The following is an 11,326-nucleotide window of genomic DNA, read 5'->3' as shown; positions in this document are numbered from 1 at the left end:
AGTTTATGTCTCTACCCGGCAGAAAACATTTTGAGGGAAACGTTCTACTAAACTATAAAATATTAGAGGGTTCCGATCAATTTTTCATAATCATTGCTAGTAACATGATAGAAACATTACCAATCCTGATAGCAGATTTTCAGAAATTAATTAAACCCATTAGAAGCAGTAGAAAACAGTCATTTATCCGTCACTACAGAAAGAAAGAAAAATGAATTAGACTTTATGTAACTAAAAGCACGTTCCTTTCAGAAAATATCCACATATGAATTTTGAAATCAATTTATGGCAGTAATAGGTTTCATTTGCTAAAGAAGAACAACTGAAAATGTAAATTAAGAATGGCATCGCAAATGGCAACTACAATCGAATCAAAGATGTACTTTATCAAAGTAAGCAATCTACAGCAGAGTGCTCCTACAAGCGAACCCTGAATAAAACAATAATCTGGCTAAGGTAAGAATTCAGAATTACATTTGTAATTAATTTGTCATGCTCAGTCTGCTCTGTTCCTATTTCTGCTCTTCTCGTGCTGGTACAAAGACGAGCACGAAAGTGTGCACGTGACTACTTATTTAAGTCAAATACCTTATGCAATGGATGCACTTATGACCTGTATTAACATGTATCATCAGGATGTAAGGGAGTTTTGCGAAATGCTAATGTTCAATGTCTCCTTAAGCTTTATTTCATATTGATGTCTTATATCTCATGTAAATGTACACTTTTCCTTATGAGAATCAAGTTTCTCTGTGCTTTAGTTCTTACAACTTTTCTATGAAATCAACCAGGTTGGTATTATTCCCATTTCACAGATGTGGGCCTAAGCCACCACCGCCAGGTGCTATATCCTACCCTCACAGGGCAGATTGTGGGGCAAAGACCATGATTTACCTTCAAACAGCTTTGTTTTCATGAATCAGAATCAAGTGGACAGGGCTTCCCTGGCGGCGCAGTGGTTAAGAATCCGCCTGCCAATGCAGGAGACACGGGTTCAAGCCCTGGTCCGAGAAGATCCCACATGCCGCGGAGCAACTAAGCCCGTGCACCACAACTACTGAGCCTGCGCTCTAGAGCCCGCGAGCCACAACTACTGAGCCCGCGTGCTACAACTACTGAAGCCCTCACGCCTGGAGCCCGTGCTCCGCAACGAGAAGCACCGCAATGAGAAGCCCACGCACCGCAACGAAGAGCAGCTCCCGCTCGACACACCTAGAGAAAGCCCGTGCACAGCAATGAAGACCCAACACAGCCAAAAAAAAGAATCAAGGGGACAGCCTTCTCCCCATCATATTCCCTCTACCTAGAATCTTCTTCATTTGGTAAAGCCTTACTCCCTTTCTAGGCTTAATTCAGAAACCAGCTCTTCTCTGAAACAGACTCCACTGAAATCGACTGAATGATTCCTGCCTCTGTTCCCCATAGCTTTTGTGAGAATACTGAGCACACCCTTTCATTGTTCACAGCACGCACATCTGTTTATTCCTGCACGAGTTAGTCTTTTTTTTTTTTCTTTTTGTCTGCGCCGCACGGTTTGTGGGATCTTAGGTCCCCGAGCAGGGATCGAACCCGTGGCCCACTGCAGTGGCAGCGCGGAGTCTTAACCACTGGACCGCCAGGGAAGTCCCCAGGACCTAGTCATTTTTATATCTCTCTCGCAGAGCCTGGGAAAGGGTCTAGCATGAAGCAGCTGTTCAACAACCTTAGCAAAGTAAATTGTATGAGTGACCGCCACAGACAAGACAACAGGTAAGTAGAATTGTAACTATTCCTGCCCTTGAAGTAAATCCTGTCAGTGGGAGAGGAAAAGGCTTAAGAGTGAGACAGGAAGTTAATACATATATTAAAGAGTGATTTTTAAATGTAGATAAAGGAGGAAAAGGATTGGCCTAAATCCAACCACGACACCAGCACAGCTCAAGACACAAGTGAATGTAATTAGAGGCGTAAGGCGTTCATTCCTGCATAACCACGGGCTTCTTGTTTAATTACATAGTTTTCTTATATGCCCTCTTTAAGACAGGAAGAAAGGTGGGAACGATATTACGGATAATAGAGGCTCCTGCCAGAGAAAGAATTCCAGTGGATACTGGCAGTTCAGCTTTTCTCTTCAGAAAGAGTCTCCAAGACAGCCTGCCTTTTTATAACGTCTGGTGAAGGCGAAAACGGCTGTTAAAAATATCAGCGAGGAGATATTTATGGAGTCCCTACCTCATGCTAAATACTTGCGGAAAGTCTTCACAGATTATCAGACTCTCCTAATATGAGTTAGAGATCACGGTCCCCATCTTACAGGAAGAGGACTGAAGATCAGAACAATGAAATGAGTTGCTGAGATTGCGAACCTAGTGCCAGAGCTTTGATCCAACCAAATTCCGGGACTCTTCCTACGACACCCTACAACCTCCTCTTTCGGTGTTTGGAACACTGACACTCACCTACTGCATTGTGTGAACACGATTCCCGTTTAAAGACATCTGGTTTAGGCTATTTCACATCTGCTAAATTGTAACCTGAGGACTCCTTTCACATGAAGCTGGAGAATTTGTCTATACTCCTTGGGCATCTCATGGAAACCGCGCTTAGGTAACCTGTTGTCGTAGTAGTGATGGCTGACAGGTGTGTTCTCTCCAGTTTTAGAGAAGGGCCAGAATCCATAGAGTTTCACGTTCTCGCACAGTTCAACTGCCACACTTGTGATCATCAAGCCGGAGGACAGGCGATACTCGGTCACACCTTTAGTCCTCCAGAAGAGGGCAAGGTTTTTCAGGTACTTGGGATGGAAAAATAAAACTCTTTGTCTTGCTTTAGACTCCTTCAGTGTGTAGTACACCTTAAAAGAGGCCGCAGTGTTGGCCCTGAAGGAAAATGCTGGCAGAAGGACGAATGCATCTCCATAGGTTGCAACGTCCTCCAGAAATATTGCTTTCTTTTCCTTTAAGTTCCCATATCTGCCAAATTTGTAAAACATCATGATTTTAACAGTAATCATCAAAGGAGCAGTTTTGGTAACATGAGGCTGAATTCACCACTGGCCAAAAAATAGAACCATTTATATCACTGTATATAAAACAGACAAACTGCAGACTCAGAAAAAACTCATGTTAAGTAAGCATCTTGTAAATATCAGGGGGTGAGGTCTTCATTTCTCTTTCTTGGCATATCTAGGCTCTCATTCCTACCTTCTTATGGGGCAATACCCTTACTGGACATACATTTTTTATATTATTTTATCTTCCAACTCAGTACTTTTTTCCTAAGGTTGCTTTTTAATGATGAATTACCTTCCAAATGTATAATGCTGAAACGTTTTCTCAAACATAACACACTCTTAAAATATCTGTGCATTAAAAAAATGCACTGAGCTGTACATTTGTACATACATGTTATTATAAAATGTTTCCTTTAGAAAGTCTAAAATATCTATATGCATAAACACACACACACACACACACACACGCACACATCTTAAATTTCCTCCATGGATTGTGATAGCTCTATGTGTTTAATTTAAATAATACCTCAGTAAATATACTGGTGTGCATGACTGCGTGTGTTTAGAAAATAAGCCTTGGGGAGACAGGTACAATATTTTATATTCTCTTAAGCCATACTAGAACTATTTGAGGGGTGTATTCTACTAATAACAATTATTAGTCACTTCGGATGAAAATAGTTGAATAAAACTCTATATAGGATTTTTATTGAACAGCCAACATTTTGTAGTAGTTACATTGTGGAAAATAAAATACACAAATTATTTTTTAGTAATAAACTGCCCGAAATGAAAACTTGATTTTGCCAGGTTCTCCTAAGGGTTACTCTCTGAAGCTTCTAAATAGACTAAGTTTTTTCAAGAAAGCGCTATCGAGACAAGAGCAACACTAAAATTCTGAAAGGAAATCTAAAAAAGGAACTTCACTATTAAAAAGTTCTCATTGGATTAGCAACATTCAGCTTATGACATTAGAAGTACAACTGGACATACCTCTTATGAGCCACAACCTAAATTACCAATATATTCTTATATATTTTCCTAAAAAGCCATTGCAGCTGTATTAGAAATCAGTCTCAGCAACAAGATTAGTGCTCAGACTAAGAAACAGGTTAAATAATGAGAAAAATGTTCTTGAACAGTTATGTAATTTGAGGTACTTACCTTAGCCTTATGATACTGGGATTTAGAGTCACCAGGTTGGTTTTAGTGCCAACGTCATTGGTAACATTTCCTGTGGTTGGGGGGAGGTTACATCTGAAATTTGGAAGGAAAACTATTCTCAAAATATAACTTGTGAAAAAAAAAAGTACATCCACATACATCCACACATATACATGTGATCATTCTCATTTTATTGGAGAAAATTATTGTCGTTAAGAGGATCCTCAGAATTCATCTGATTTCCATCGAAAAACATTTAATAAGTACTGAACTCTTAGCTGGCATTTCAACATTGGATAAAATAAATGAATTTGATAAATGCTTTCAGTATTATGTAAGACCTTTATAGGTAACAAAACTAGAAATGACAATTACACCTTGCCTAGCTTTTGAAGAGTTCATGATCCTTTTATTAAAATTATTATTTATATTAATTAGATTCCCACAGAGGTATATCACCAATTTACAGATTTTAAAAAATTGAGGCACTGCGACTAAGGTTATAGTGTCTGCCAGAAGCAAAGACTATATAAAAAAAATCAAAATTTCCTGATTCCCATATGGACTGTTTTTCCACCAAATTAAGCTGTTAATAAATAAAGCCTTAATGTTCTTATAATGATGTTTTCATATTGATGTTCTCCTCTTTTGAGTACTATTTTGTTTTTAAATTGGAAAACAAATTAAGAATTGTAATTTTGAGTAAGTATATTCTTGTCACACAGAAAAGAGAAAGTATCATTTCAGAATTTCAAGTAGACCATTTCTTTAAAGCTATACCTACAAAGGGAGCATCTCTGAGGAAGGCTGTTTAAACTTGATGTGTTCTGTAAGATGAGGTTGAAATATTCTATTCCATGCTCTATGAAATATATGGATAAATGAAACATGTACTTCTCTCACTGATAAAAAAAGATACATCAGAAAACAAATATGGCACCTTGGGAAAAATAAATATTAATTTAGATAAGAGGCCACAGAAATGTCTTCAGTAGTGGGCTTCCTGTAACAAACCTATTTTCTAGAACAGTCTCATATTCTTTTGAAGACTCAAAGATGATTTCCAATATGGTATCATTGGAGACCCCTAGGGGAAATATTGGGTATTGTATATACACAGTACAGTAAAGCCACTCAGCCCCTATTTTTGCTCCTTACACACTTAACTGACAGCTCCCAATCTTCTGAAATGAAAAAAAAAGATAATCAGCTTCCAGATGGTTTTATAAACTATGAAACATGTACAACCAAAATAGACATAGGCTTAAAAATTAAATAAATTTTAATGACACCAACCATGTACAGCCCCAATTTGACCTTTCAGTTTGGAAGGCTAACTTCAAAAGGAACTCTATATTCAGAAAAATAGCTGGCATCAACAAATGCAGAATCTAGAAATATACGCATTTATTTTAGAGTTATAAATTAAGTAGCTGTTGAGTTTTTTGTTTTTTGGGTTTTTTTCCCTGCTTGTTAAACCTAAACTTGTATTTCTTATATCTGCTATCAAGTAAAATGGATGTTTAGGCATAATATTCACCCCAGATGTTTTGGGAATTTTCAGTCTATAAAAATGTCTATTACAAGAAGAATTACTCATCTTCCTTATGGTTCTTCCATACTGAGTACTTTAACAAAATGGCTAAATCATGCAGGTATTGGCCATTTTCACATTCACCATGACGAACACATTCAATAATGGTTGGACTGCCAGGTCTGTTGTTCTGTTATTATCTTCAGCATAAAATTCTAAATGAGATTAAAGTGAGGGGGAGCTACTGATTCAGAATCATGTTTCTTTTTCATGGGCAGCATTAAATCAATAAAGCTCAAAGGATTTCCTCTGATGTATGCAATTGGTGCTCCTGAAATAGGAAGAAACGGATTTCAAGTGACTTTATAAAAAGGTGCATTTCAATTGAAATCCACCCTCACAGGGATGAATCCTCTTTCCATCATATTCTGAAAGTGGAGATGCTCTGTGGCTTGTGTTATTAGTTCAGACACACAGAGAAACTACTTTTGTTTCTGTTTTGGCAAGCTAGCTTGTATTGAGATATAAACATTTTAAAAGATCAGAATTTAGAAGCTGCACATTTTTAAAAAATTTCAGGCCAGAAACCTAAATAAACATCAATGTTGTGTGGCTATACAATATCTAAGTCAGCATTTTCACAAGTATTACCTGAGAACAAAGTGTTCTTGAAATGCTCTGTTTAAAAAAAAAAAAAAAAAAAAGTATCCTTAATATACTGAAGGCTCTGACAAGTCCTGCAGTGAAGACCCTCTTTGACTATGATCTCATGCAGGGTTTCTGGAAAGTTAAGTGACCATAGCAACATTCAGAGGAACTCATGATCCATTTAACACTTTTGGAAACACACTAGATAAATTGCAGGCTTAAGCAACAGAGTTCAAAGGTCAAAATTTACACAGAGTATCTTTAGCCTATTCATTTAAAATATCCAGCTGATCTTGGATGTCAAAGAAACCAATTCGACAGAGCTTACCTAAAAACAAAGTCGGATTTATCAATTTCGGCTCCGCAGAGAGACTGATTCAGAATCCCCCCATTTCCAACCACCGCACACTGATTGTAAGGGTACCCCACAAAAGGCTGAGTCTATCAGGAGAAAGGGAAAAACTGTCATAAAATAGCTTTAGTTTTAGAACCATAAACATCATCAGCTTAATTCAAGTAGCTTAATCTTTACACATGCTAAGGAAGGAAAAAGAACAAGAAGCAATACCACAGCATGTCAATCAACTGATGACATCATAAAAAAATCCTGTAAACCTGTTTCATTTCTCTTGAGAGGAATATATAGCATATCATAGACAAACATAATGTAATAATACAAAATATAATACACTTGTTCTTAAAGTGTACTTTAACGTATTTTACATCACATAATTAAGTAAATAAATTGAGGATGAGAAAATCCCACATGGGCCTTTCGGACTAACAGGACCATTTCCAGCCAAAAATAGAAAAGAAAGCAATTCCAAAGTAACATTCAATTCTCTATTCTTGGCCATAAAATTAATAGATAATTTAGTGAAAGTTCTCTGTGCTTCTTAAGTAGGTAGACCTTCAGGCTCAGTGATGACAGATTTATGCCTGCGACCTCTGTAAATGATCAGCCACGGTGCTTCAGGGAGGCCCAGTAACTCTGTGCTGATTTGTTTCAAATTCATTTCTAAGGCCGGAATCATTTTTGTTTCCTCCAAGGACCCAACTGGCCGATCCCAAAAGACTTCCCACTTTTACCAAATCCTCCGCGGTCTGAAACATAACACTTTTCAATTTGATAGTGTACTTTGCCTTTGCTGGTCACTTTTCCGGAAGTAAGGATGTGACCTTAACCAGCAGCAAGGGTGTCAGCTCAGAGTTCCGCGATGATGAGGTCCTGATTCACCTGCTTTGTCTCCAGAACGTGAGTGTAGGTCCTCAGGGGCAGAGAGCATGTTTATTACTTTTCATTTCCCCTGTCTTCTACTGCAGACCTCGCCTAGAGGACCACTGCTTTTTGATGGGTGACGACTGGCCCAATGGCCACCTGGGTGCAACCCCCAGCACCACGTTGGAACCCAGTTGTACCAGCTTATGGGCACCAACTGGTAAATATTCAGGAATTTTGTGAGCCGACTGTGAAACCACTGGTAAATTACAATCGCCACGATGGGGATATTTACACTGCTACGAATCAGGGAACCCTCCTGCCCAGTGTACCAGCCCCACTGGCAACGGCCCAGGACCAGTGTGGTTCTGAGCTGCCCGACAGATCCTGAATCACCCTGACTCCCGCGTGCTCCTGAATCTGCATTGGGAGATGCCAAACGAGGGACGAGAACTCTCTTTCAGCACCTCTGCGTTTGTCCGTGAAAGTGAAAAATCATGTTGCGCTGCTGGTGCGAGAAGCACTTTCCCGAGACGTGACTTGTTAACACATGGAATCCATCCAACAACCTTGCGAGCATTTCACAGATGGGAAGACGGAGGCATGAGTTTAAGGAAGGGCTAGAAAGCAGCAGAGCTGGGATTCAAACCCAGGCAGTCTGGTTCAGAGTCCATGGTCTTAATCACGACACATTATACAGGTGCTGTCTGTCATTCAAGGGGTGAAAGGTTAACTGAAGGATGTGCCTTATTTCCCTGCACAGAGGTGACCCCAGCAGAGTGTCTGGCTCTTTAATGAATGGTTCCCACAGACCCTGGGCTACTTGGAATCACTGAACTTCTAGCGCAAGATATTTTCAGACCGTGTTTACTAACCGATACCACAGTAAATTCTGAATTTTACAGACAGGGCAGAATGCAAATAGGCTCTTTATGGTACAACAGAAAAGATTACTGAGGGGAACGTATCTCCAATTAAGCACTCAAAATAATGAACGTTTTTCTCTGGTTTCTTGGTCAACTGGGAGGAAAAAGTCCATATGCTTTGCTATCTTACGTTCAGTAAGAGTTCAAATAAATGACAATTTCAACGTTCCTTAAAATAAGGCTCCTAAGAGAACACAAATCTGGGCCACTTAACTGCCTGCTTGTTGCTAACTCTGGTTGAAAACCAGCTTCGTTGTTTTCCTTTCAAGTAACTAAGTAAACCTTTGGAGTAAGTGACTTCACACCATTTCATCCAAAGCATCTATTGTGATCTGTTCACTGTGTGCCCCACAGAACAAAGCAGGGTTGGGGTGTGGGAAGCAACCTCGGATGCTGTGTCTGTGGAAGGGGATGATGAAGAAACACAGAAAAGTGACCTCGCTTTGCAGCTGTTACTGTATTAACTTCAGAATTTCCTCCCCCTAGTTTTAAAAAGTCAGTATTAACTTGGAAAATGGATGCTGTTGCTAATTGCATCCAGAATTATCAAGCCTGTGCTAAGTTATTCTTTTCAAGGTGCCAAATCAGAAGCAAAAAAATACCTGCAGTTCCTCTGTTCTGACCAGCCTAAGGCAAGGACAACACTAGCAACAACGGCAAGGGTGAAAGAGTTGCTCTCTGTGGAACTCCCCAAGGTCTTCCCTGATAAGGGACAGAAATAATCTTCAGTTGCTATCTTTTCAGCTATTGGTAATTTCAGTGCATCACGAGGGGATTTTTAGAATGCCGTATGAGTTATTTTTTTGGTCCCCGTTCCCTTTGGGAAAATGTGCAATATTTTTTCTCTAACATTGTGTATTGATTTTTCGCTCATTCCCAGAAAATTATACTTCCTTTGAATTGTAATATTAAAAAAAAATTGGAACAACTTACATGACAATAAAATAGTTGAAACAAGTCAAAGGTCCAGCAAAATGGAAATAATTGTAAGAACTGAATATTCTACAGTTGGTAAACAGCATATATAAAGCGATCCCGTTTTGACCACTGACTTGGCCTAATTGCTTTTCATCAAATCATAAAAAGATGCCTGAGGGCTTCCCTGGAGGCGCAGTGGTTGAGAGTCCGCCTGCCGATGCAGGGGATGCGGGTTCGTGCCCCGGTCCGGGAAGATCCCACATGCCACAGAGCGGCTGGGCCCGTGAGCCATGGCCGCTGAGCCTGCGTGTCCGGAGCCTGTGCTCCGCAACGGGAGAGGCCACAGCAGTGAGAGGCCCGCGTACCAAACACACACAAAAAAAAGATGCCTGAGAGTGTAGTTCATCAGCAGTGGGATATTTTCAGGAGAAAAATTCCCCCCAAGTTTGGATTTATAGTGTAATGATACAGTATCATTACTCATTAGTTTAAATAACGAATATGTAATGAATGCATCTGTGCACTGGGGAATGCCCTAGGAGCTTGGGATACATAAGAACACAGTAGATAAAAATCCCTGTCTTGTGGAGGTTATGTTTACGGACCGCAAATTCTTATGTATTTACTTCCCAAAGATTAGCCACATAAACCTACAGTTCTTTGTGAAGGAACTGATTTAGTCACTGAAACTGACAACTGGAGGAGTCTTATTGCAGGTGAAAAATGGGCATCTTCCCAAGCCCTGGTAATTACTATGCAGAAAGCCCAAGTACCTCATCTCATTCAAGGATGAGTCATGAAGACCCATGGGCTGGAAGAGCTTATCATTTAAGATATAAATACCATTCCCCGCAGGGCCACAAGTATTCAAAACTGCCTTGGATTGCCATACGTATCTTACACAACACAACAGAGTGTGGCATTTTAATGAATTAACTGCTCCGTTCTTATATCTTTTTTTTTTTTTTTTTTTTTTTTTTTTGCGGTACGAGGGCCTCTCACTGTCGTGGCCTCTCCCGTTGCGGAGCACAGGCTCCGGACGCGCAGGCTCTGTGGCCATGGCCCACGGGGACATGCCACTCCGCGGCACGTGGGATCTTCCCGGACGGCACGAACCCGTGTCCCCTGCATCGGCAGGCGGACTCAACCACTGCGCCACCAGGGAAGCCCCCATTCTTATATCTTAATCTGAGCCAACATTCACCTTAAATATTGACACAAACCACAAGAAATTCTCACTCACCACTGGCAACATATCAAAAATGTTCTCTCTGATTTGGATTTCGCTTTTACTTTCCACCTCGTAACTCACGTTAGTCCCAACGGGAGTGTTATTTTGAGAAACAATGAAGTTTTGAACGGCACCACAACACGAAGCAAGTTCCACTCTGCAAAGCATAAGGATAAAAGTGAGTCAAGGAATAAGATTACGAAACCCAAAATAGAGACGACGATGGAAAACGCAGAAGAGGATTTTGCCGTACTGACTTTCAGAGAGAAGATACCTCATTCGCAAAGATGACATTTTTATCTCATTCCATTCTAACTGTCCCTGGATGGTGCAAGAGTGCTGTGGTAGGACTAAACAGCAAAGAACATTAACGTACTTACACTCAGGTAGGGACCGAGTCACCCACAGGAAATACTGATTATATAATGGTTTAAATACAAAGACTTCTTTCTCATGATAATGTTGTAACAACAGAGAAAATGACAGAATACCTTCTAATTATTTTATTAAACAGTACAGAAACTAAATTAAGACCAGTGTCACAAATCATCACCAAAACAATATGTAATCATTTATTATGAGACAAGTTCAATGAAAAGAAGCATCATTCAATACAGTGATTTTCTTTGAGCTTCACTGAGGTATAAATTCACAAATACGTATGGGGAATTCCCTGGCGGTCCAGTGGTTA

General features: G+C 39.9%; 1 protein-coding gene across 1 annotated transcript in view; it reads right to left on the bottom strand.

Moving 5' to 3' along the window:
- Nucleotides 1-2,482: 2,482 nt before the first annotated feature.
- Nucleotides 2,483-11,326, bottom strand: part of ST8SIA6 (ST8 alpha-N-acetyl-neuraminide alpha-2,8-sialyltransferase 6) — a 133,898-nt gene continuing 125,054 nt past the window's right edge. The window contains exons 5-8 of the mRNA XM_029236363.1: nt 10,648-10,792; nt 6,670-6,782; nt 4,160-4,252; nt 2,483-2,951 (exon numbers count right to left, since the gene is read on the bottom strand). Of these exons, the coding sequence (XP_029092196.1) occupies nt 2,483-2,951; nt 4,160-4,252; nt 6,670-6,782; nt 10,648-10,792 (820 nt within the window). The remainder of the gene's footprint in view (nt 2,952-4,159; nt 4,253-6,669; nt 6,783-10,647; nt 10,793-11,326) is intronic.

This window comes from Monodon monoceros, unplaced genomic scaffold (assembly GCF_005190385.1).
Source record: "Monodon monoceros isolate NGI ecotype Baffin Bay Population unplaced genomic scaffold, NGI_Narwhal_1 Super_Scaffold_21, whole genome shotgun sequence".
NCBI lineage: Eukaryota > Metazoa > Chordata > Mammalia > Artiodactyla > Monodontidae > Monodon > Monodon monoceros.
The sequence above is the reverse complement of the archived record's forward strand: the minus strand, read 5'-3'. Positions and strand labels throughout refer to the sequence as shown.